This window comes from Ursus americanus, chromosome 16, assembly GCF_024610735.1.
Source record: "Ursus americanus isolate L20-20 chromosome 16, mUrsAme1.1.p, whole genome shotgun sequence".
NCBI classification, from domain to species: Eukaryota; Metazoa; Chordata; class Mammalia; order Carnivora; family Ursidae; genus Ursus; species Ursus americanus.
In genome coordinates this window covers 9,079,304-9,106,558 of record NC_142142.1, presented here as the reverse complement: position 1 = coordinate 9,106,558, position 27,255 = coordinate 9,079,304, and the positions used below count along the sequence as shown (strand labels likewise).

The following is a 27,255-nucleotide window of genomic DNA, read 5'->3' as shown; positions in this document are numbered from 1 at the left end:
TCTTTGAGCTCTTTTTGAGCTCAGTACAATTCAAAAATTATTCAGTTAAGACCTCTTATATAGACTGCTCTGTTCTAGGGACTGGGAATTAAAGATGATTAAGATAGTCCCTGCTATCGAGCTGTTCGTGATCTACCTGGGAAAATATACATTAGAATGTGACAAATGCTGTAAAAGTACTAAAAAGGGATTCTAGTGCCTCTCAGAAAGATAATTTAGGCTAACCTAGAAGTTCAGGGAGAACTTCTTAAATAAGATAATTCAGCTGAGAAAACAAAAGATTATTCAGCTGAGTATTGAAGAATGTACACTATTTATCGAGGTGAAGAAGGTAGAGCAAACTAATTTCAGGAAAGGCCGTGGATTGCATATCCTTGAAAAAGATTTGGTGCAGTGGAGAGAGCCTGGGCTTTGCACCTGCAGAGACGTGGCCTCCAACCCCATGTCATTTACTGGCTCTGTGAACAAATGACATATATCTCTGAGCCTCAGATTCCTCATCTGCAGAGTGGGGTTAATTTTTACAGGGTTATTGTGAGGTCCAAATTAGGTGACATTTAGGGAAATTACGTCATGGTACATAGCAGGTACTCAACAAATGTTAGATCTCTTTTGGAAGACTCAAAGAATTGGAGGTGGAGTCCTGTCAGTCATGCGGCAGTGTGGTTCAGAGGTCAGGGGCTGACATACAGGCCCGGTGCTGCGGTGCAGGGCTCGCCCTCTCTTTTCTTCATGATCAGTTTCATCGTCATTAAAAGTAATGTGAGTTCTAGTATAACTACTGTTGCTGTTATCTTTATCCTGCATCACGTTTTTATAAAGATTCTCTCTTGTCCACCAACACTAGCCACACCACATGGTGTCTGAGCTGCTGTTTGCTCACAGCGCTTACGTACCTAATTGAGCCTCAGCAGTTGTTTACATGTCCAGTGTTTTGAAATTTGAGAGGCTGACCTGAGTCAGGAACAAGAACTACAGAGACAACTCAGTACTGTCTATGGTGAACTCCTGGAAATGGCAGAAATTCTTGCCATTATGGCCAGGTACTTGGTCTAAAATATCAAATCTGCCTTAAAAGGCAGGAGGCTAGAGGGCTAAGCTTCTAAGTGAAGATGATTTATTCATTCAGAGCTTAACTCTGTGGACTTGACAAAGGGACACTGACAGTCTCCTAATTTCATCCCCTCACTTTAAAGTTAAGACTGTGGACCAGGGAGGTTACACTGTCTGTTGGTAGCAGAGGGAATGCAATATGAGAAGAAAAATGAGTAATGATTCTGTTTACAATTGCTTTGTCACAAAGTGTTTCATTTGACATTCCTAGCAACCTGGTAGGTAGAAAATATTATCCCATTTAACAGGTAAGAAAGCCAGGGCTCAGTCACTCAGGTGACCACAGTAGAGCTGGAATGCAGCGGTGGGTATTCCAACCACCAGCTAGAATTCAGATTTTTGACACAGTACTTATTTCACCTTATCACAGTGCCTCTCATTGGTCTTAAAGGGGGTTCTCTTCAGTTCCCCAGGGGTATCTAGGGAAGGAAATTAAGTCTCTTGGTTTTCCCCGGATCTCCTCCTGAAGCAGTGGCACCTGGAGTGGAACTTTCCAAATCATTGTAATTTAAAATGGTATAAGTCACTTCATATAAAATATATTAGAGGTGTTCATTGAATTCCACATCAGCTGCTTTATCTGGTATGAAAATTGGATACTCTCTTATTTTGGTGCCTTGCTTCTGTACAGTGTGGCTTTAGAATCAAGCAAACTAAGCTTTAAATCCCAGCCCTGCCACTTCCTGACTCTCATGTGACCTTGAGCCAGTCACTTCACCTCTCTGAGCCCACCTTTATCATCTGTAAAGCAGGGGTCATAGTGCCCATGTCCAGGCTTTTGTGCAGATTACACGTATATGACTCTAGGCACCATTCCCGGCCCCCAGTAGGTGCTCAGTGGATGTTGTATGTCCCCTCTTCCTCCCTTCTCACCATTCCCCTTTCCACATCAGATAAACTTACTTTGCTCCAGTAAAACTGTTCCTTACATCTTGAGGAGCTCCCTTTCTACACTCCCTCTCATCCTGAGAAACAGTTTGAATGTGGCAGATACCGTTAGGTGGGAAAGTACTGCGTCAGGGGAGCCTGATTTCAAGTCTTGGCAAGTTACTTTTCTCTGAGCTTCCATCCCTCATTTTAACTGTGAAGGTAAAAATACATCCTAGAAGATGACCACGAAGTTGAAATGAAAATGTTAGGCAAGTGCTTCGCAAACTACCAGATACTCTTCAAATCTAAGTTTTGTACAGCAGATGCTTCCTACACCATTAATTTATGGTGGTGGTTTTTCTTAATAGGCTATCAAAAGAGCTTCTTTTGGACCCTCAACAAACCCTGGTCTTCAAAGTTTGGCATAAAGGAGGTATGAACTCTATTCTGTGAATGTCTGTCTTGTCTGTGAAAATAAGTTCACGTCCTGTTGACAATTTCCCAATCCTTTTCTTTTTTTAACCAAGTGAAACCATGGCACTCGTGATGCAGGGAACGCATGTATGTGGTAGAGGGAATCTCGCGGAAGGCCACATTATTCTCCTAGGGAATTTAAATCCTTAGAAGTCATGTTATTTTGTTTGACTACTTACTTAGTGTAGGAGTCCAAGTACATTTAATCTTTCCAATTATATCTCAACAGTCACAGTGTACAGCCTGCCATCCATAAGTGATTTCTCCCCCTTTGTATGATGTTACACCTTCTGTTGACTCTGGCTTACTAACCAAGACCCCAGCGTTTTTAAACGCACATAAGACTAGAGTCTTTCTCCCCAGGAGACATCATGGTCCTTGAACCTAGTTTTACTTAGCTACCATTATTAAGAGGCATAATTCAACAACATTGAGAGCACAGACTCTAAAGCCATACTCTTGGGATTCAGATACCAGTCCTTACCCCTTACAAGGTAGTATGACCTTGGGTGAATGACTTAATTTCTCTTTGCTTCGGTTTCTTTATTTATGAAATAGGGATAATACTACCTACCTCAGTAGAATTAAATGAATGCCTGATACTTAGTAAAACCATCTCAGTTTTTATCGTTCTTATTAGTGAATGGCAATATGCTGAGAGCTTTACAAACATCTCTAATCCTGCAAGGTAAAAACGTAATTCATTCAGTGTTATAAATGTAACAGCTGAGGCCCAAGGAAGTTTAGGGGCCTAAGGTCACATACCTATTAGTCAGTGGAGTCAGGATTTGAACCCAGTTCTTTTTTTCCCCCCCTGTTTTATTTTATGTATTTATTTATTTATTTTTAACGTGAACAGTCTCATCTTTCCTTTTCTTTTTTAATTATGTTCAGTTAGCCACTGTATAGTGCATCATTAGTTTTTGATGTAGTGTCCAGCGATTCATTAGTAACATTGGACGGGAAGAGTGAGTGGATGAGGACATCCAGCTATCTCACAACTTCTATACTTAGAAAATTTTGTCTTAAGTAAATCCCTCCTATAAACCTAGCTCCTTTAACATTCATAACTAGGGCCTCGTTTCCAAACCCTCAGTTGCTTTGAATCTACAGCATTACAGTTTTTATTTGCCAGTGGTAAGTTTCAGAGCTAACCCCAGAGTCTAATAAAGACCTGAGAGTAGCCAGTGTGTAAAGGAAGTTGACTTCCCTGTCTCTCCTCTAGTGCTTCTGTTTGGAAATGATGCTGTGAATCCAGTTTCGATGATCTGTCCCATGCTCCTGCCTTGCATTCACTTATCATGTCCCCCACCTAACCTCATAAATGTGGCAGGAACTGATCATAAATCCATTTTCTCTGAATCAACACAAGGAATTCCTGCTGCATTTAACTAGGCTTCACCCTCTCTGAAGTACTCCAGCGACTGTCAAGCAAACTAGGGTTTGCCTCAGTTCAGCACTTACTGTAACAAGAAAAAAAGAATAATTTTGGCCTTATACAGACCTGGATTCAAATTTTGGCTCTGCCGTTTACAAATTACATGACCTCAGCCAAAACACTTTACCTCTTTGAGCCTTTGTTTCCTTATTAATAAAATCAGGATAATAGTACCTGCCCTACAGGATTTTTATAAGGATTAGAGATAATATTTATAAGCTATTTGGCACATAATTGGTACTTAATAAATGAGCTATTTTTATTATGCCTACTATGTGTCAGGTACTGTGCTAGGGCTATTCGGTATAGAGAAGAACAAAATACATTCCCTATCTTCTAAGACCCCTAGAGAATCCTGTAAAACCCTGTTGTATATGCAGATAGGGAAACTGCTAGACCCAACTGACCACACTTACCTAGCTCTGTCTCTCAGTGGAGGCTGATGCCTCTCTTCCCTTCACTCCATCCTTTCCACACAGCCTCAGCTATGCAAACCAGACCAAGCTGTGTTCAATAAATATTTGAGTTCCTACTCTATGCTAGGCACTATGGTAAGTGCTAGGGATTCAAAGGTAAAATAAAGCATACATGGTCTCTGTCCTCATGGAGCTTGTGTCTCGGTGGGGAGACAAACAATTAGGGGATAGTAGGATTAGGCAAATATAGGGTGTTCTGGTAGGGGATATCTAACTCAGACTGAGGATGTCAGAGAAGGCTTCCTGGAGCATTCTTCAGCTGAGAAACAAAGGGGCATGACATAGTATAGTCAGAGGCAACAGCAAATACAAAAGTCTGGACTAAAGAAAGAGTATGAAGTAAGTTTGAGATCATTGGAACATAAAACTACAAAGAAAGAATGATGGGTTGTCCCGCTAAATATGATATCAAACTGAGCTCTTCAAAGCTATTGTTTTTCTCAATGATCAACTTAGCCTGATTTCTCCTCAGGTATGTTTAAGATGTAGTGCTTTGGTTAGGAAAACCCTCAACATGTTACTTAAAGTTACAATCTGTCAAGAGCAGGTTATGCTTGGATGACCAAATAAAGCAAGATTATTTGTCTTTGCAAAGCTATAAAAAAAAATCTTTGGAGTGCAGATTAATGGTTCTAGCCATCATTCTTCACTCCCGTTGGGTAAGAATTACTTGACTCCTACTCTGAGGAACACAATGTCAAATGTTCCTAGACTCTTAAAGACTGTCCAAGTTGAAGAGGAACTTAAATCTGGTTCAGTCCTTCTCATTGTATATATGAGACTAGAGGTTTGGGGAGTTAAAGTGTTTCAGATCAAAGGCACACTCAGAGTAGCTGTTCTGGTGCCCTGCTTCTCTGTCCCACTCTATGATGGCCAGTTCGCTTGTGTTCTCAGTGGTGGTTTATCAACTTCTTCATGATGTGGGAAGATTTATGCTGGGAGTGGAGAGTGTAGGACACATTAGGAGAATGATACTTGGTCTCGGCTTTTCGGTAGGTCCCAGTCTAAAGAAGAGCAAGCTGTCTAAACAAAGGTTAGACAGTGTGTAATGAGTGCAGTGTCACCAGCGGCATGGACAAGAAGCTGGGAAAACTAATGACCACTCCTCTTAAAAATTTGCATTCCTTGATTTATTTAGCAAAGTGAAAATTGAGAATTGTGCCCCATGTTTGGTAGTCAGCCTTTGCTATTCATTATAGGGAATGGAGCCTATACAAACAAGAACTTGGGCCTGTTTGTCTCTAACTACTTCCATGTCAGAAATGAGGAACAAGAAACAATGAGTCTGAGAACAAAGGTCATTGCATGGTCACTTGTCCAGTCAAGAAGGGGTCTTCTTACTCATTAAGGGCAGCCCTGTTACAAGCCTGAGTCCAGGCTCTTATTTTGCACCATGTACTGGTTTTCCAGGGGGTTATTTGTCTTTCTTTTGTGATTTGTATCACTTTTGTTCTTAATTAAATATAATACATATATATGTTACAGAGAATTTGAGAAATACAGACAAGTATGAATGGGAAAATGCAAATCCCTCATAATTCCAAGGGTGATGGTCTTTCAAATGATTTCTTTCAAGACCCACTGCCCTGAGGAAAATCACTGAGACATGATAACGTAGGGAAAACAAATGTTGCTGTTTAAGATTGTTTTCCAGTTGGGGCGCCTGGGTGGCATAGCGGTTAAGCGTCTGCCTTCGGCTCAGGGCGTGATCCTGGCGTTGTGGGATCGAGCCCCACATCAGGCTCCTCCGCTATGAGCCTGCTTCTTCCTCTCCCACTCCCCCTGCTTGTGTTCCCTCTCTCGCTGGCTGTCTCTATCTCTGTCGAATAAATAAATAAAATCTTTAAAAAAAAACAAAAAGATTGTTTTCCAGTTGCCTATATCAAGAGAACAAAACTCTGCTAGCTTTTCCCTGCCATACAAAAAGGGAATTCATGATAATGAAAGCAGGCTGTCTCTCTCGTTCTCATTATCTGTCTTCTCTGTTGATTTTGGAATCACTGAAACCCCTGCCCTACCCCACAGTCCCCGGAATCAGCTTCTCTGTGCGTAGCATCTAATGTCAACGCAAGCCTTGCCCAGCCACACTGCCCAGCTCTTCTCTTTCCCCCACAGATGAGGAGAGGGTGATTGGCTTTGCCTCGGTGGACCTCTCCCCTCTCCTTTCTGGCTTCCAGTTTGTCTGTGGCTGGTACAACATCACAGACTTCAGTGGAGAGTGCCAGGGGCAGATAAAAGTTGCTATCTCCCCTCTGGAAAGTTTGATGCACTTCAAAGAAGAAAGACAATCAAGACGTGGGCTGGAGACCCCAGGATCACTGGTACGTATCCTGATTCACAGTCTTCACCAGTAAGGGTTCTACTGAGCAAAATTTGTAAGAAGATCCTTTACATGTGTTTGGTACTTTCCAGCTTACGAAACGCATTATGTATTTGTGCCTCATAATGACCTCATAACCAGTTTAGGGTGACAAAAATTACACAGTGGCATACGTAGTGGAATTACACACTGGTGACGGATGCACACGCTGAATATACTAAAACCACTGAGTTTCTGAACAATTTCAAAGGATGAACTTTATAATATATTAATTATATCTCAGTTGAAAACATTGTTTCTACCTGAGCACAGTTGCCCACAGTGTTACCTTAGTATCAGCTGTGTAACACAGCGCTTGGACGGGTTTATGTATTATGCTGTGCTCACCGCAAGTGCAGCCCCCATCTGTCGCCGAACAATGCCATTACGATACCGTTGCCTGTATTCTCTGATGTGCCTTTTATTCCCATGACTTATTCCATAACTGTCTCCCACTCCCCTTCACTGATTTTGCCCATCCCCCTCCCCTCTAGCAGCCGGTTTGTTCTCTGTATTTATGGGTCTGTTTCTGCTTTTTTGTCTGTTTATTAATTTCTTTTGTGTTTTAGATTCCACATATAGGTGAAATCATAGGATATTTGTCTTTCTCTGTCTTATTTCACTTAGCATCATACCCTCTAGGTCCATCCATGTTGTCACAAATGGCTGTATCTCAGTTTTTAAATAAAATAAGATTAATTGCAGCATGGAGTTTGAAACCACATTGGTTGAACTTTTTAAAAACTCTATTACGTTAAAAGCATTGTTTGTTTGTTTTTTTTTAAGTTTTTATTTATTTGTCGGAGAGAGAGAGAAAGCGCATAAGCATCCGTGTAACAAACAGGGTTTTAGAGGGGAGGCAGGTGGGAGGATGGGCTAGCCTGGTGAAGGGTATTAAGGAGGGCACATATTGCATGGAGCACTGGGTGTTATGTGCAAACAATGAGTCATGGAACACTACGTCAAAAACTAAGGGTGTACTGTACGGTGACTAACATATCATAATAAAAAATAAGTAAATAAATAATAAAGAAAGCGCACAAGCAGGGGGAGCAGCAGAGGCAGAAGAAGAAGCAGGCTCCCTGCTGAGCAAGGAGCCCAATGCAGGACTCGATCCCAGGACCCTGGGATCATGACCTGAGCCGAAGGCAGCTGCTTAACCAACTGAGCCACCCAGGCGTCTCTAAGATCATTGTTCTAACAAAACAGAGGATCATAGGGGAAGAGAAGAAAAAAAAACAAGATGAAATCAGAGAGGGAGACAACCTATAGGAGACTCTTAATCATAGGAAACAAACTGAGGGTTGCTGGAGGGGCCGGGGGAGGGGGGGGAGATGGGGTAACTGGGTGCCATTAAGGAGGGCAGGTGATGTTTTGAGCACTGGCATTATATAAACTGATGAATCACTGACCTCTACTTTTGAAATCAGTAATACATTATATGTTAAATTTTTTGAATTTAAATAAAAATTTTTGGGATGCCTGGGTGGCTCAGTCAGTTAAGCATCTCCCTTTGGCTCAGGTCATGGTCCCAGTGTCCTGGGATGGAGTCCCACATCAGGTTCCTTGCTCAGCGGAGAGCCTGCTTCTCCCTCTGTCTGCTGCTCCCCCTGCTTATGCGCGTGCTTTCTCTCTGACAAATAAAGAAAATCTTCAAAAAATAAATAAATATTATTTAAATGTCAAAAAAGTAAAATCATTTTTCTATCTTATAAAAATATAAAGAGGGGGAATGGAAAGAGGGGAATCAACGATAGTAAATACAGACACTCTTTCAAGGGGTTTAAGTATAAAAGAAGGGAGAAATTTCCAGACTGTCCTAGATGGGGGAGCTCTATCAAAGCAAAGATTGTAGGGCTTTTTCATCTCTCTTATGCATGCCTGGCCCAGGGTGTGGCAGGCTGGGGTCAGGAAGTATTGAATGCATGGATGACTGCATGAGAAACTGACAAAGAGTTAAATAGTTGCTGCGTGAGAAGATCTTTCCTTCACATCAGCCCTGGTAATCATGAGACAAGAAATACCACAGCCAGATGATCCTCCCGTGTAAAGTAAAATGATATCCAGTCAGGAGTTCACAAACTAGCTGAAAGAGCAGGAGCATAAATACAAATAAAGCAACTAAAAAGCAATCTGATAGCATGGTATATAAAATAGGGATAATAGGGGCGCCTGGGTGGCGCAGTCGTTAAGCGTCTGCCTTCGGCTCAGGGCGTGATCCTGGCGTTACGGGATCGGGCCCCGCATCGGGCTCCTCCACTGTGAGCCTGCTTCTTCCTCTCCCACTCCCCCTGCTTGTGTTCCCTCTCTCGCTGGCTGTCTCTCTCTGTCAAATAAATAAATAAAATCTTTAAAATATAAAATAAAATAAAATAAAATAAAATAAAATAGGGATAATAATAGTACCTACCTCATAAGATTATTGTGAAGTTTAAATGAGAAAATGCATGTAAATTGCTCGGCATAGCATCCAACACATAGAAAATGCTCAGCAAATTATATTTATCTACATACAGTAAATCTTTTAAACACAAATTTACAAATTTATTTGTACTTTTGTTCTGAAAGGATTGTGGTGACAGGTATACCATTTTTCTCATTGTTTCTACAGATGCCAATATATAGCCCCTTTTCCTTCCCTGCCTCTGATATGTATGCTGCACTCCCCAGCTGCGTTGCAAGATGGACCCCAGAACAACTTGCTCACACCTCATCAAAGGAACTTGATTTCTCCTCTCCTGGGAGGTGAGTGAATTTTTGATGGGAAGGAAGAGAGTTGGAAGTCTGCTAACTGGTTCGTCATTTCTTTCTTTCCTTTATTGGAGAAAGAAACAGGGAAAGGACAGGGAGGAAGACAGGGAAAGAGCTTTGTTGATCTTCTGTCACAACCCCTGGGAACTCCAGGATCCTATGAAAGCAAATTTTTTTTTATAAGATAGTAAACTAGAACTTTTACTGCTATCAAAAGGGTAGCTTCAGTGGAAAGGACGCTTTTCTCTTTTCCTCAGAGGCCTTTAACCTTTATCCCTAAAATCAGTCATCGGATGTCTGAGATCTTTCCCTTTCCAAACCTAGGAACCAGGATATTTTATAAAAAGCAACTGGCCCATCCAGATGCTTCAACACGCCAACCATGGACATGCGTATGGATATCAGGGGTAGAGCATATTCCATTCTCTCAAAGGGCAGGGTCTAGGAATAATGTTGCTGCTTTCCACCCTGCTCCCTTCCCGGCCCTAGTGCCATTGTCGTCCCCCTGCCTCCACCAGCCTCTCCCGTGTCTGTCTTTCTACTTCAGGAATAAGGCAGGGGATCTTCCCCTACAACAGCCATTCTTACAGCAGCAGTGATGAGTAGACCCTTTATTCTAGAAAGTCACTCTCTAACACCGCTTAGCCCCTCAAAGGCCCATTTCAGTACTGTGTAGCTCTCTCTCTGCTTACCACATGAAGAGTGCCTCTGCCTCTGTATAAAGGGCTCCCATGTGTCTGTCAAATCCTAGATCACAGGCTTAAATAATTGTTCCGGTATCCTGGTGTAATTTTATGGGTGTTACTTTGACCATAGCCAATCCATTAGACACGGGTAGGATAAGGGTACTGGTACAAGGATAGAAATATAGAATGATAGTGAGGCCATTATTTAGTAATTGTAAAAGCTAAGTTTAGTGGTTTGCTTTTTGTCCACGTAAAAATATCCCTGTTCCAGGGGTGCCTAGGTGGCTCAGTTGGTTAAGTATCTGCCTTCAACTCAGGTCATGATCCCAGGGTCCTGGAATTGAACCCAGCGTGAGGCCCTGTGCTCAGCAGGGAGCCTGCTTCTTCCTCTTCCTCTGCCCCCCTCCCCCACTCATGCATGCGTGCACGAGTGCTCTCTCTCTCTCTCAAATAAATTTAAAAAATCTTTTAAAACAAAATATCCCCGTTCCCACTATAGAAGGACCATATCAAAATGACATATTCTGATCCAGCTAGCCATCGTAGGCTAGCCAAATTGTGGTATAATCCTACAACGAAATGCTGCTCAAAAACTTTGCGAAAGGCAATATTGATATACCACAAAATCTCAAAATAATTATGTTGAGAGAGAAGCTAGACAAAAGAGGGTACATTGTATCTGATTCCATTTATATAAAATTCTAGAAAACTCATACTAATCTGTAGTGACAGAAAGCAAATCACTATTTGTCTAGGGTCAAGGGAAGATGAATAGAGTAAGAAAAAGGGAGGAATTATGAAGGACAGAAACTTTTAAGGGTGATGGATATGTTCATAATCTTAATGTTCTAATGGTTTCTTTAGATGTACACATATGTCAAAACTCATAATATTGTGGCACAAAATTATGTAAATTGGACCAAATAGTTTTGATACTTCTCCTATAAAGCGTTGTTATTTGGTCAATAATTTTTCAGTCCCAATAAAAAATTATAAAAACTTACCTCCTATGGGGCACCTGGGTGACTCAGTTGGTTAAGCATCTGCCCTTGGCTCAGGTCACGATCTTGGGGTCCTAGGATCAAGCCCTGTGTCGGGCTCCTTGCTCAGTGGTTAGCCTGCTTCTCACTCTCCCTCTGCTCCTCCCCACTGCTCATGCTCACTCTCTCTCTCTCTCTATCAAATAAATAAATAAATAATTTTTTAAAAAATACCTCATATACACTTTAAATATGTGAAATTTATTATATAGTAGTTATATCTCAGTAAAGCAGTTCTCAACATTTCTACTGCAGAACGCTTTTATACTCTTAACAAGTATTGATGACCTCAAAGAGGTTTATTTAGGTAAGTAATATCTACCTATTTTTACCATATTAGAAATTTAAACTGAAAACTTTTTTTAAGGATTTATTTATTTATTTCAGAGAGAGAGAGGGAGAGAGCACACGTAAATGGGGAGGGAGGCAGAGGGAGAGAATCGCCAAGCAGACTCCATGCTGAGTGTGGAGCCCCACACAGGGTCAGTTTCATGACCCCAAGATTACGACATGAGCCGAACCAAGAGTCGGACACTTAATGAACTGGCCACCCAGGCACCCCTAAACTGAGAACATTTTAAAATATAATACACAAAATCAATTGTTTATTTGTATATTAACAGTGAGTAAACCAAAATGAAGTTGAGAAAGCAGTTCTATTTACAGTACATCAAAAATAATCAAATACTTAGGGGCGCCTGGGTGGCTCAGTCGTTAAGCATCTGCCTTCGGCTCAGGTCATGATCCCAGGGTCCTGGCATCAAGCCCCGCATTGGGCTCCCTGCTCCGCTGGGAGCCTGCTTCTTCCTCTCCCACTCCTCCTGCTTGTGTTCCCTCTCTCGCTGGCTGTCTCTCTCTCTGTCAAATAAATAAATAAAATCTTTAAAAAAAAATAATAATAATAATAAAATACTTAAAAAATAAATTTAACAAAAAAACTCCAAAATTTATTCTCTGAAAACTATAAAACATTGTTGAAAGAAATTAAAGAAAGACTAAATAAATGGAAGGACATCCCATGTTCACAGATTGGAAGACTTAGTATTGTTTAGATGGCAGTACTCCCCAAATTGATCTACAGATTCAACACACTGTCTATTATAGTCCCTGCTGGATTTTTCATGGAAATGGGCCAGCTAGTCCTAAAATTCATACGGAAATTCAAGGGACACAGAATAGGCAGAAGTCTTGCAAAAGAAGAAATTCCTAATTTCAAACCTTAACACAAAGCTACAGTAAACAGTACGGTGTGCTACTGGTATAAGGATAGAAATCTAGATCGGTGGAATAAGTTGCCAGTCCAGAAGTAAACCCATGTGCCAAGGATGCCAAGATGTCAAAGGTGCCAAGATGGTTTAATGAGGAAAGAAAAGTCTTCAGCAAATGGTGCTGGAGCAACTGTATACCCACATGCAAAAGATTGAAGTTGGATCCCTTCTTCACATTGTATACAAAAATTAACTCCAAAAGGATCATATATCTAAATGTAAGAGCTAAAACTGTAAAACTCTTAGAAGAAAACAGGAGTAAATCTTCCTGACCTTAGATTAGGCAAGTGATTCCTTACATAAGACACAAAAAGCAGAAGCAACAAAAGAAAAAGTAAATTGGATTCATCAAAATTAAAAACTTTCATGCCACAAATGACACCATTAACAAAATAAAAAGGCAACCCATAGAATGGGAGAAAATATCTGCAAACCATAGATACGATGAGACTTATATCCAGAATATATAAAGGATTCCTATAACTCAATAATAAAAAAGCAAATAACCCAATTAAAAATGAACACAAAGGGGCGCCTGGGTGGCACAGCGGTTAAGCGTCTGCCTTCGGCTCAGGGTGTGATCCCAGCGTTCTGGGATCGAGCCCCACATCGGGCTCCTCCTCTATGAGCCTGCTTCTTCCTCTCCCACTCCCCCTGCTGTGTTCCCTCTCTCGCTGGCTGTCTCTATCTCTGTCGAATAAATAAATAAAATCTTTAAAAAAAAAAAAAAATGAACACAAAGGAGTGCCTGGGTGGCTTAGTCAGTTAAACGCATCTGCCTTCGGCTCAGGTCATGATCCCAGGGTGCTGGGATCAAGCCCCATGTTGGGCTCCCTGCTCAGCAGGGAGTCTGCTTCTCCCCCTCCCTCTCCCTGCCCTGTGCTCGTGCTCCCTCACTCTCTATCTCTCTCAAATAAATAAGTAAAATCTAAAAAACAACAACAGTAACAACAAATGATCTGAATAGACAGATGTCCAAAAAAGATGTACAAATGGCTAATAAGCACATGAAAAGATACTTAACATCATTAACCATCAGGAAAATGTAAATGAAATCCATAATGAGACACCACTTCACACCCACTACAACGATTATAATCAGACAAACATCGCAAGTGTTGGGAGGATGTAGGAAAACTGGAGCCCTCATACGTGGTTGGTGGGATTTTGAAATGGTGCAGCTGCTTTGGAACACAGTCCAGCACTTCCTTTTAAAAGGTTAAACATTGAGTAGTCATATGATCCAATAATTCCACTTCTAGGTATATACCCAAGAAAAGTAAAATCATATGTGCACACAAAAACATGTACATGAGTGTTTGTAGTAGCGTTATTGCTTACAACTTAAAAATGGAAGCAACCAAAATGTCCATCATCTGATGAGTAAACAAAATGTGTTACACGCTCCATATAATGGAAGATGATTCAGCCGTGAGAAGGAATGAATTACTGGTAAATGCTACAGCATGGGTGAAGCTTAAAAACATGCTAAATGGAAGAAGGCAGTCACAGAATACTATATATGGTTATTATTCCATTTATATGAATTATTCAGATTAGGCAGATCTACAGAATCAGAAAGTAGATTAGCACTTGCCTAGAGCTGGGAGGTTTGGGTTGAGGGTTTGGGGGAGTGGAGGAAATGTGGAGTGATTGCTGATGGGTATAGGGTTTCTTTTGGGGATGATGAAAATATCCTAAAATTGTGGTGGTGGTTACACAACTCTGAATATACTAAAAACCATTGAGTTTACACTTTCGCTAGGTGACTTGTATGTGAATTATATCTCAATGAAGCTGTTATTTAAAGAGAAGACAGTTATTGCTGGAGTCAAGTTCATGAATACCTTGCTAAGAAATTTGAAATTTGTTTTATAGATTAAAAAAATAGATAAACCGGGGCGCCTGGGTGGCACAGCGGTTAAGCGTCTGCCTTCGGCTCAGGGCGTGATCCCGGCGTTCTGGGATCGAGCCCCACGTCAGGCTCCTCTGCTATGAGCCTGCTTCTTCCTCTCCCACTCCCCCTGCTTGTGTTCCCTCTCTCACTGGCTGTCTCTATCTCTGTCGAATAAATAAATAAAATCTTTAAAAAAAAAAAATAGAGAAACCACCGCAGCTGTGTCAAATTCAGTGCCTGCCCACCCTGTGGCTGGCACTGGCCTGAAAGGCTGCCACAAAAACACTGTGACCCATGGGCCCTCATCCCCCATGCTGGGCCTCAGGGATAAATTTGGTCACAGACACCTCGCCCCCCCTTCCCCCCACCCAGAAAAGAGAAACAAAAGCTAGAAAGAAACAATAGTGGTTGAATAGGGAATAGGTTAGTACAAAAATGCTTAGAACGGTGCTTGGCACATTAAATAAGGACTCCATAGATAGTGTTGTTCTTATTATTGTTATTTCAGACCTATGTTTTTTAAAAAACCACTCAAGCTATAATGTGGAGAATTTATTAAAAGAGAATGGGTAACACTAAAATCAATGGAAACAAGCAGAAAATCAATAGGAAAACAGTGCCTTTGACGGACACATTGGACCAGATGGATTTAACAGATATATTCAGAACATTCCATCCTAAAACAGCAGAATTACACATTCATTTCAAGTGCACATGGAACATTCTCCAGAAGAGATCACCTATTAGGCCACAAAACAACTTTCAACAAATTTTAAAAGGCTGAAGTCATATTATCTATTCTGACCACAACACTATGAAACTAGAAGTCAACCACAAGAAAAAACCTGGAAACACCACAAAATACATGGAGGTTAAAAATCATGCTACTAAACAGTGAATGGGTCAACCAAGAAATCAAAGAGGAAATCAAAAAGTACACGGAGAGAAATGAAATGAAAATGAAATGAAATGAAAATGAAAACACAACAGTCCAGAATCTTTGGGATGCAGCAATACAGGAGGGAAGTTTATAGCAATACAGACCTACCTCAAAAAGCAAGAGAAACCTCAAATAAACAGCCTAACATTACACCTAAAGGAGCTCAAAAAGGGGCGCCCGGGTGGCTCAGCCGTTAAGCGTCTGCCTTCGGCTCAGGTCTTGATCCCAGGGTCCTAGGATCGAGCCCCGCATCAGGCTCCCTGCTCAGCAGGAAGCCTGCTTCTCCCTCTCCCACTCCCCCTGCTTGTGTTCCCTCTCTCGCTGTCTATCAAACAAATAAATAAAATCTTTAAAATAAAAAATAAAAATAATAAAGGAGCTCAAAAAGAGAAAACAAAACCCAAAACCAGCAGAAGGAAGGAAATAATAAAGATGAGAGCAGAAATAACTGATATAGAAGCTAGAAAAACAGTAGAACAGATTAATGAAACCATGAGCTGTTTCTTTGAAAAAAATTAACAAAACTGATAAATCTCTAGCCAGATTCATCCAAAAAAAAAAAAAAAAGAGAAGGGGCTCAATATCACAAATGAAAGAGGAGAGATATTAACCGACACCACAGAAATACGAACAATTGTAAGAAAATACTAAGAAAAATTGTATGCCAACAAATTGGACAACCTAGCAGAAATGGATAAATTCCTAGAAACATATAACCTACCAAACTGAAGCAGGAAGAAATAGAAAATTTGAACAGACCGATTACCAGCAATGAAATTGAATCATTAATCAAAAAAACTCCCAACAAACAAAAGTCCAGGACCAGAGAGCTTCACAGGGGAATTCTACCAAACATTTAAAGAGTTAGGGGGCACCTGGGTAGCTCGGTCAGTTATGCATCCGACTCTTGATTTCAGCTCAGGTCATGATCTCAGAGTCGTGGGATCGAGCCCCGCGTCGGGCACTGCAGTCAGCTCAGAGTCTACTTAGGACTCTCTCACCCTAAATAAATGTGCTCTCAATCAATGAATCAATCAATAAATCTATCTATCTATCAATCTTGTTTTAAAAAATAAAGAAGAGTTAGTACCTATTCTTCTCAAACTATTCCAAAAAATAGAAGAGGAAGGAAAACTTCATATTCATTTCATGAGGCCAGTATTTCCCTGATACCAAAACCAGATAAAGACACCACATAAAAAGAGGACTACAGACCAATATCTCTCATGAACACAGATACAAAAATCCTTAGCAAAATATTAGCGAACTGAATCCAACAGTGCATTAAAAAAAAACCGTTCCCCACAATCAGGTGGGATTTATCTCCGGATGCAAGCCTGGTTCAGTATTTGCAAATCAGTGTGATATACCAGCATCAATAAGAAAAAGGATAAAAACCATATGATCACTTCAATAGATACAGAAATAGCATTTGACAAAATATAACATCCATTCATGATAAAAAAAAAAAAAAGCCCTCAACAGAGTAGGTTTACAGGGAACACAATTCAATATAATAAAGGCCTCATATGAAAAACCCACAGCTAACACCATACTTAAAGGGGGGAAAACTGAGAGCTTTTCCCCTGAGGTCAGGAATAAGACAAGGATGTCCACTCACCACTTTTAGTCAACAAAGAACTGGAAATCCTACCCACAGCAATCAGAAATAAACAACAGAAAGAAATAAAAGGCATCCCAATTGGTAAGGAAGAAGTAAAACTTTCACTATTTGCAGGTGACATGATACTATATATAGAAAAGCCTAAAGACACCACCAGAAAACTATTAGAATAAATGAATTCAGTAAGATCATAGGATACAAAATCAATATAAAGAAATTTGTTGCATTTTTTTACATTAATAATAAAGCAGCAGAAAGAGAAATTAAGGAAACAAAACAAAAAGACAATCGCGTTTACAGTTGCACCAAAAATAGTACTTAGGAATAAATCTAACCAAAGAGGTCAAAGGACCTATACTCTGAAAACTATAAAATACTGATGAAAGAAATAAATAGAAGATGACACAAAGAAATGGAAAGACAGTGTCTTCTAGGTGGCTCAGTTGGTTAAGCGCCCAGCTCTTGATCTCAGCTTAGGTCTTGATCTCAGGGTTGTGAGTTCAAGCCTCACACTGGGCTCCACGCTGGGTGTGGGGCCTACTTTAAAAAATGAAAAGAAAAATGGAAAGACCTTGCATGCTCATAGATTGGAAAAACAAATAGTGTTAAAATGTTTATACTGCCCAAGGCAATCTATGCATTTACTGCAGTCCCTATCAAAACACCAATAGCATTTTTCCAGAACTAGAACAAACAATCTGAAAATTTGTATGGAACGGGAAGAAACCTGAAAAGCCAAAGCAATCTTGAAAAAGAAGAGCAAAGCTGGAGGCACCACAATTCTGGACCCTCACGTTATACTACAGAGCTGTATAACCATAACGAGATATCACCTCACACCTGTCAGAATGGCTAAATCAACAGCACAAGAAGCAGATGTGGGCAAGGATGTGGAGCAAAAGAAGCCCATGCACTGTCGGTGGGAATGCAGACTGGTGCAGCCACTGTGGAAGACAGTCTGGAGGTTCCTCAAAAGTTAAAAATAGAGGCACCTGGGTGGTTCAGTTGTTTAAGAGTCTGCCTTTGGCTCCGGTCACCATAGAGAACAAACCGATGGTTACCAGAGGGGAGATGGTGTGGGGGGATGGGTGGAACGGTGAAGGGGACTAAGAGTACACTTGTCTTAATGAGCACTGAGTAATGTGTGGAACTGCTAAATCTCTGTTATACACCTGAAACTAATATAACACTGTATGTTAACTACACTGGAACTAAAATTTAAAAAGAGAGAAAAATAAAGGAGTAAGACTGAAGGCAAGATTATTTGGAAGATCAAGAATGAAGCCAGAACTGTGGTAATGGGGATGGATTTGCAATACCGTTTTAGGAGGGTTATTTGTTGATTGTCACGTTGCGAGTTCTCTTATTGGTTGGGAATTTATTTTGGCCCCATTTATTCCTGACAGAGGCGGTCCCACAAGAAGTCAGGCATCACGCCATGAAGAGCATGTGCAGAACATCCGCCGATTTCATGAATCCCTGCAGCAGGGAGAGGCAGTTCTGCCACGTGATGACAAACTGACCACATTGCCTTTGTCCTCCCGTACTTCCATTCTGACTTCTCTCAGGTAAGGCCCTGTGCTGGGAAAGGACACAGGAAACCATAGTGAAGCACAAGGTCATGGGTAGTGGCAGCCGGCAGCCGTGTTTTTCTATCTGCTGCCGCTGCCCTGGGAGGCTGAGGAGGGGCCAAGTCTAGGTTAGGGTTGAATTGGACCCTGGAACCTCTCAGGATTCCTCGTAGATCAGTCTTTCTCAAGTTTAGGACCTTCCGTTCCTTCACAGGCTCTATCACAGGCTCGATCCACCTGTTAACACAGGAACTTGAGGTCATTCACCAAATGTAATAACCACCCTCACATCTGTACAGCTTCATATCTACTTCAGATTTACAGAGCCTCATCCTGCCTTTCTTCTCACAAGCACTGAATTCTTCCAGACCAGCATCTGTCCTGTTAATGCTTCCCTGTCTCTCAATTTAGTCAGCATCTGAGCCAGAGAAGAAAGGGCCATTAGAGATCATCTGAGTCAGCCCCTGGGTTATCTAGTAAGAAGTGTGGTGCTGTGAAAAGGTCTTGGCTTCAGAGTCCAGTAGCCTTGGCTTCCGATCCTGGCTCTGCCATTCCCGGAGGAGGAGATAGCCTGTTGCCAGATAATTTTCATGATGTGTGATAAGAGCTGCAGGTTTTCTGGCCAAGGGTAGATGGAGGAATGAGTAACATTCTAAGCTGGTCATAGGAAGATTTAAAGAGGTCACACTTAAACTGGTCTCTGAAGGAACAGGTCAACAAATGTGAAGGACATTCTATGCAGAAAACATGCTAAGACCCAGAGGCATGAAACAGCAAGTCAAGTTTGGAGGAATACCAGCAGTACAGTTAGGAGACAGCTGAGCATAAGATGGTAAAGAGCAGGGGGCCTAGTCGGTTGAGCATCCGACTCTTGGTTTCGGCTCAGGTCGTGACCTCTTGGGTTGTGGGATTGAGCCCCACTTCGGGCTCCGTGCATGGTGGGGAGGCTGCTTGAGATTCTCTCCCCCTGCCCCTCACCCTACTCACATGCGCTGTCTCTCTCTCTCTCAAATAAATAAATCAGTCTTAAAAAAGAAAAAAAGTTGTAAAAAGCAGGGAAAGTTCTATAGGGCCATCTTGAAGGGCCTTAACCATCAGCTAAGAGTTTGGACTTTTAGAACAAATGATTCTCAAGTGGAAAGTGATGGGGAGGGGAGGAAGAGAGTGTGTAAAGCTTGAGGAAAAAACATTTGCAGATTTTATATTTGGAAAAAAAAACTAACCTATTATTTGGTTTCATAAAGCGAACTCAGAATGAGAATTGGCAGAATGTTTTTGGTGGGACGTGGGTTAAAATGAATTGAACAGTCATGCTATAGACTGTGGGAAACTGGTCAAACTTTAATGTTACAAGGAAGTGGTATGTTCACATTCTCATTTTAGATTCTCAGCTAGAGACTGGAGGCTATTTAAGTAAAACCATGAACAGTGTGGCTGCATTTTATTGGGTCATGCACATAATATATTTTAGAATTCACTGAGAAAAGAGAGAAAGAAACTCTCCTACACCCTAGAGCAGTTTCTCTCAGTGTCAGCACCGTTGACATGTGGGCCAGATGTTTGCTGGAGGGGCCTGTCTTCCGCACTGTAGGCTGTTCAGCAGCATCCTTGGCCTCTATCCACGAGATACCAGTAGCACCCCTCCCCCGCCCATGACAACCAAGAATGTCTCCACACATTGTCAAAAGACTTCCTGGGGCCACATTGCCACACTGCAAACCACTGCCCTAGAGCAATGGTTCTCAACAGTTAGTGCGGATCAGAATCACATGAAGAGCTTTGTTGAAACAGCAATTGCTGGACCCACCCAGACAGTTCGTGATTCGGTAGGTTGAGGATCCTGCCTGAGAATTAACATTTCTAGTAAGTTCTCAGATGATGCCGATGTTGCTAGACCTAGAACCAGGTTTGGAAAACTGCTAGTTGATGAATATTCTACCAAATCGAGATGAAACAAGATACCAATTTTGCATGACTTCCTCGGGTTCACAGAGCCCTTAAACAGGCTTTATTTGAATCACAGCAATCCTATGAGGCCTGCAGAGCAAATATTCATAGACCTTTCAGCAGATGAGAAAATCGCAGCTTAGTGTTAATAGGTTCTATACCCAGAACCTCTGACGAGGCCAGTTGGGTTTGCACATTTTCTGAAGTTCCACCCAGTTCACACTTGGCATGTGCTAGCCTGCTACAGCTGGCAGGTGGCATACACCCAGATGGAGACACGTAAGTAAATCCACTGCGACTTAAGAGAGTCGTGGCCTCTAGTGACAGATTAGGGATCAGCACTGTGCTCCCTCATCTAATTTGGATTTGACTGTAGAACATGCAAACTGTTCCTAACAAAGGATAGAGAGACTTTCAGTTTGCCTCACAGGTACTTAGCGTCTGTGTTGTACCAGGCACAGTGAGTGAACCAGAGTAATAGAGAAGTTTGAAATACTATCGTCTATCACCAAGTGCTCATGGCCTAGTTTGGGAAGCTGACAGGTAATGAGAAAACTAAGAGAAATCTAAGACAAAAGGTTGTTGGAGACGCCAAGAGTGAAGGAGTTTAAGGGAGAGATGGCCCAAGGATTTGGGTTGATGGACCTTTGGAAAGGAGAAATATGAGCACTTTAAAAGTTAAACAGCATAGGGACACAGGAAGGAGAGTAGCTTGAACTCAGGTTCCAGCATTCAGGGTGTGAAGCAGAAATGCCTCCAGTTGGGACGGGGCCCATCTATTATCATGGAGAAAGCACTGTGCTGGGTACAGTAGATAGAAAGGAATCCGCACACAGCTCACAGTACATCCGGGGAAATAGATGTGATTGGAGAGTACAGAACTGTGGAGCACAATGGGGGACTTGTTAAACCAATTTAGAGGTGCAGGGAAGCCTTGCTAGGAGAGGTCACTCACTTGAAGGATCAGTTCCAGCTCCAGATTAAACCGATTATATTCTAGTACATGTTGCATATTCCCCTTTATTAAGAATACTTTCAAAGGAAGGAAAATAGAAGTTACCAGTTCAACAGGCTTTGAATGCTCTTTTCCTAAAAGTTTTTACAGTGTTATGAGGTAACAAAGGTCAGTGTTCATCCAGAGTAAGGCCTTCCTCTGTCAGAGTAAGAGGATGTGAAAACTAGACATGAATGATAGTTAAGAACGGGTAGTAAGGAGGGCACGTATTGCATGGTGCACTGGGTGTTATACACAAGTAATGAATCATGGAACTTTACATCAAAAACAAGGGATGTACTGTATGGTGACTAACATAATATAATAAAAAATTATTATTATTATTTTAAGATTTTATTTATTTATTCGACAGAGACAGCCAGCGAGAGAGGGAACACAAGCAGGGGGAGTGGGAGAGGAAGAAGCAGGCTCATAGCAGAGGAGCCTGATGTGGGGCTCGATCCCATAACGCCGGGATCACGCCCTGAGCCGAAGGCAGACACTTAACCGCTGTGCCACCCAGGCGCCCCTAAAAAATTATTATTATTTAAAAAAAAAAAAAAAAAGAATGGTTCCTAACCTACAGGAGGTGGGGTTTTTGCTGAACATCAGAAGAGGAATCTCATGAGTCAGACAGAAGGAGGGGAAAGTTGTCCCCAGCAGCAGGGTTGCAGTCAGGGGAGGGATGAATTGGTGGATTGGAGAAAGAAGGCAGGGTCCTGGTGTTATAGAGCAAGTGAGAAGTACTAAAGGTCCTAGCTCCAGCAGTAGACTGTCAGGGAAATGTAAAAGATGCTTGTAATCCCAGTGAATGACCCTTTTGTCCTCTTCTCCCTTTCTTTTTTTCACAGGAGGAATCTGAATGAGCTAGATCAGATCCAGCAGTACTTCAGTCAGAAGCTAACCAAGCCTTTACTTCCCCTCAGTCCTCAGACTCATACCATCTTGCAGTGTCAGGAGAGCCGCAGGGACCATCGTGGGCCCGGAGACAGCAGCCTAGACCCTGAGAGCCAGTGCATCCTGGAGAAATCCAATGACCTGGTGTTGCAAGTCAGCTCCTTAATCACGGGTATGGCTCCGGGCCCCTCTTGTTGAGGGGTTATGCTCCCTGGGTGTCATTCAAAAAGCGTTCGAATGTCTGCCCTCAGACAAGGCTCCATGACAAACAGAGACCAACAGCTTTCGCTGTCTTATTTATTTACTGTCTTCCTTCTGGAAGGAGAGATGTGGTAGCATGGCACAGGAACATGTGAAGTGGAAAGAGCATCGGACTGAGAGGCAGGAGACCCAAGTCACGTCGTTGGTGGCTCTCTGGCACAGGCTTACTATTTGACACCACTTACCCCGACCCCTTTCCCTTCTTGCGGTTTCCCCAGGGAAAAAACAAAAAACAAAAACTAAGGGTGGACTAGGTGAGTTCTTCAGTAGCAGTTCTTGAGCTCATGCCACTCTGTTTTCAGGAAAAAATCAACTACGGACATATTTAAATTTGTAATGCTCAGAAGGCAGAAGTCTGCATTTTTAGCAGGTACCTCAGATGACTCGATGTTGGTGGCCCATAGTCGACCCTTTGAAAAACCCCTTGAAGCGGTGGTCCTCACTTCGGCTGCGTCCTGGAGTTCTTGAGGGAACTTTGCCAAGTTCAGACTCCCAGGCTGCCCCGTAGCTTACTTGCAACTGTATCTCTGGAGGTGGGACCCAGGCATCAGTGTTTTTCCTGACTCCCCGGGTCATTCCACTGTGCAGCGCAGAGACTGCTCTAGAACAAGCATTTCTCAAACCTGCCTGAACATATGAAAATCACCTTAAAAATCATGCTCCATTCTGTTGAAGCAGAATGCAGGCTTAAGGCCTGGGAACATATCCGGCACGGTTTGGGGAATAGTGAGGAAACAATTAGATCGGTACCTTCAGCCATCACCTGGGTGTCATTTTTGTTTAAGCAAAAGATGTATATTGTACACAAGGATGAGTAAGTTCAGCTTTCTCTGTTTAAAGGGGAAAGAAGCCACCGTGCTTGATATTAGGTACAAACCTCCTTCCTATCTTCTCTCCCAGAGAGCTGACCTGTTGGTAGCCAGGCTCCGGAGGTGCACGCTCTGTTTGCCTTCTGCCGGCTTGGAAATCTTCAGTCATCTGTTTATTGAGCACCAACTGTGCCAGGCACCGGGTGTTACTAGTTCTAGGGGGATAAAGTGGTGGGTAAGACAGGAGTCGTCTTCGCTTTCATCAAGCGTACATTCTATAGTCAACTGGAGAAACTCCCTCCCCCAGAAAGACAGCATAAGAGCAAAACAGAGGGAGGCTTGTTTGGGTAGAGGTGAAAGCAAATCAGGAACCCTCTAAATGGGTATATTAGAAGAGAGAATGAGAGAGAGAGATGATTGGATGGAAGAAAACAGTTAAAGTAAATAAACTCCCCCAGCCTCTCTCAGTACACTTTCGAGGCAGTCGTTAGACAAGCAGAAACACATGAAGCTTGAGAGTGAGTTACTGAGCAGATCTCATTTATGCCACGTCTATGTTCCAGGTCCTTTGCTGGGCTCTAAAAATGCAACATGAATCAGACACATTGTCTCTGCCTTTGAGAAGCTCACAATCTGATGGGGGAAACACACACAATAGCATCTTAAGTGCTTCCTTGTAAAACAACACTGTTTAGCCATCCCATCTTGCTGGTGCACCTGGGAAGGCTTCCTGGAAGAGGTGCAGTAGAGCAGGGCCTTGAAGGATGGGCTGGTTTGTAAAAAGCAGAAAGACTGCTCCAAGACAGAAAGGATAGTTCAGGCCAAGGGATCAGGATTAACTAACCTGCTCCCTGATTCCTCTTCCTGTTCGCAGGTAGGGATGTTCCATTTCCCTACATCTGCTGCCTTTGAGACATGAGAATTGTTAGTGTACTAAATTCAGCCAGCACCTCCTGTCAGCTGAAGACTGCATTGGGTGCCATGAGGGAGGTGTGACCGCACACTCCAGGAGTCACATTTGCCTCCCAGTTCCTAACTTTCTCCTCTTAAATAATCATGCAAACAAACCATTTACTAGGTCTGTTTATTTATTCTCTCCCATTTAATTGCAAAACAATTTGAAATGACTGGTAGCTTCCATTTATTGTTTATACGTGTGCCACACCACATGTGCCCCTTTATCGCATGTATTCTCGACCATAACCCTGTGCAAAGGGTGGTGTTAATCACATTTTAAAGACAAATAGGTTCAGAGAGGATAGGTTGCTCATGACCACAAAGCTGATAAGTAGAGATTTGAACCCAAGACTGACCAGCCCCCAGAGCCTCTGCTCTTTCCACGTACCGTGCCACCTCCATCTTCTCCGTAAACCTCCCTTGCCTTACCATTTGGGTGACAGATGACTTGCTTTTATTTTCCGAGTAAAATATATAGTTCTAATAACTGTCATCAAATAGGTAAATAAGTCGATTCTCATTTTGATTTTTAATATAGGTAATTACTGAAGTAAGTGGAAGCATGAACATGCCCGCCAGGACTCCTAGCTCCCAAGAATTCCTGAGCATGAGCAGATAGTCTCTGAAAGCGTTCCCACAGATGTAACCACAACTATAACCAGATTAGATTTTGGTCCTCTGATGTTAGAATAAAGTGCTAGAAATTGTCTACTGCCTTGAATATGGTTTCACTGACTCGGGTGGATTAACTATCTTTAAGGTTTGTTCAAAGTCTGATTGCAAGAATACATCCGAAGCTAGAGCCTAGCATGGGAAAATTGAGTGGTCTGTGGCCCTACCTTGTAGTAAGAGTGGTATCTGTTGCTGTTCAGATCTGCAGACTATCACCAAGAATTCTCAAGCGTCTTTGATTTCTCACCGAGCCAGGAGTAGAAGCGGAGAGGCTCCCACCCCACCAGATACTCGGGACACAGTGGCCCTCCAGGAACGGAGCACAACTCCAGACCTGCCGTTGGCAGGAGCTCCAGAGGAGGGCAGAAGCCCCCTAGCTCCCCCTACTCTTGAAGAGACTTCCAGCGGAAGAGGAATGCTCCATGAGTCCCTGGGGCACACAGTACCCATTACAAGGATGCAGAGCAGTGAGGAAACTGAGGCAGGCCCAGCCTACAGCGATGAGGACTATGAAGAAGACATCATTGAGCCCAGGACCCTCAATGACATCACCACCGTGACAGACAAAACTAGCCCTTGGTCCAGTTTCACGTCAGACACAAGTGAGATGATCAACCTTCAGCCTGATGAGGTGCGTAGGGAAGGCTGTTCTTGTCCTTCCTCGAAGCCTTTCCCCAGAGAGGAGCTCAAGGGCAAAAGTAGCCCTCTGTCCAGCCCAAGAAGGGCAGTCCCCCCCCACCTGCTTAGGCAGGGCTCTCCTGGCCAAAGTCTTACTGCTTGTGAGCGTGAAGCCTCTCACGCCATGGATGGGGAGCCTGCTTCAGCAGACCCTCAGCTCGTCTCACAAGTGACACTCTCAGGAGCCCAACAGAGCAACACCCCTGTTGCATTGGACTCCCCAAGAGCAGGTCAGGACCAGGAGCCCAAGCCAGAGGCCCAGACTGAGAATGAAGCTGCCTCCAGTGAACTGAGTGACTCTGCTGATAGCTTCGAGAAATTCCCTCTCCACCCAGCCTCCCAGAGCAAGAAGGAAAGCCATCGGGGGCTACCCCTCAACTGCCCTGACATCAGGCAGAAGCAGACAACATCTGGATCAGAGGTGTCCACAGGGCAGAGCCTCCTGTATCCTTTGGTATTTCCCACAAGTAGCCCCTTAAGCCATTTGTAGGCGTTTTGGATGCTGGCCCTTCGGGGGCCTCGTGTGTGCGTGAGGGAGAGCAGTGGCCTCCCTCATGTGATGCACTGGGAGGTACAGGAAGCCCCTCTCTTCAGAAGACTCGTGGGTGCTGGCAAGGTGCTATGACGCACTATTAACACCCGCCCTCTGAAGCATAATGCTTTGAATTGGGTTTAAGTGTTAGTAGCACATTCGTTAGCCCGGCCCAGCCTGTTATACTGGATCAGTCTGTTGGGGATTTTACACTGGAAGGCAGGGGTCTGGATGTAAGGAATGAGACCACTAATCTCGGGTGAAATCAGAGTGGAGGGGTGCAGAGAGAGGGGAAGGGCGAGTGCCAGCACTGATTGAGCATTTACTGTGTGCAGGCACTTGCCGTACCTTTCTCATTCGGTCGTGGTAAGTCTAGAAGGTCAGTGTCATCATTTCCATTTTGCATATAGGGAAACTGAGGCTCAAAGTTATGGTAACTTGCCTAATAATTAAATTTTTTTTAGAAAAAAGGCAGGTGATAGAGAAAAGGAGAGAGGAAGTGGGCACAGTTGAAATGGACTTGCTCAGCTCCCCCTTCCCCTCCCCCTCCAGAATGGCAGTGTTAATGGGAGGAGGGGACACCTGACATTCCACCTCTTCCTGCTTTAACACACAGATGGACACGTTATGGGAAAAAGAAACCGCTTAGGACCATCGATAGCACTCACATCCGTTGCCTCGCCCACTAATCAGATCCGCTCCCCGGCAGCCCAGCAGCAAGCAGGGGTTACTGCGCAGCCGCTGCTGAAGGAGGCTGTTCGACTGAAGAGATCTTTCTCTACCAGAAGCCGGGGGGCCTGTTTTTGGCCCTTGTAGACCCAGCTTGTTATTACTTGTATGACGTCACACCTATAATTTAACCTTTCTGAGCCTTAGTTTCTTCACCTCTAAGATGGAGTCAGTAATCCCTTACCCAGCAGACTGTACCCTCCCCAGGTAGGTTAGGGACCTTGTCTTCTTCTCTGTCCCCAGCACCAGATATGGCACAGAGAAGAGATCCG

General features: G+C 42.9%; 1 protein-coding gene and 1 non-coding gene across 5 annotated transcripts in view; both read left to right on the top strand.

Moving 5' to 3' along the window:
* The window catches only part of C2CD3 (C2 domain containing 3 centriole elongation regulator), a 130,715-nt gene that overhangs the window by 85,005 nt on the left and 18,455 nt on the right, over window positions 1-27,255 (top strand). For 3 of the 4 annotated variants that reach the window (XR_015726931.1, XM_045816163.2, XM_045816164.2), the window contains 6 exons: window positions 2,352-2,416; window positions 6,487-6,692; window positions 9,342-9,475; window positions 18,343-18,504; window positions 22,300-22,517; window positions 25,245-26,166. Coding sequence is in view for 3 of the 4 variants with exons in the window: in XM_045816163.2 (XP_045672119.2) it covers window positions 2,352-2,416; window positions 6,487-6,692; window positions 9,342-9,475; window positions 18,343-18,504; window positions 22,300-22,517; window positions 25,245-26,166 (1,707 nt within the window). In the remaining variant the exon portion in view is untranslated. Of the gene's footprint in view, window positions 1-2,351; window positions 2,417-6,486; window positions 6,693-9,341; window positions 9,476-18,342; window positions 18,505-22,299; window positions 22,518-24,910; window positions 25,082-25,244; window positions 26,167-27,255 lie in introns of those variants that run through there. The other variant, XM_045816165.2, reaches the window with a different exon arrangement.
* On the top strand, window positions 14,587-14,721 carry LOC123804265 (small nucleolar RNA SNORA5). The gene has a single exon (XR_006783126.2). It is a non-coding gene; the product is annotated as a small nucleolar RNA SNORA5 (small nucleolar RNA).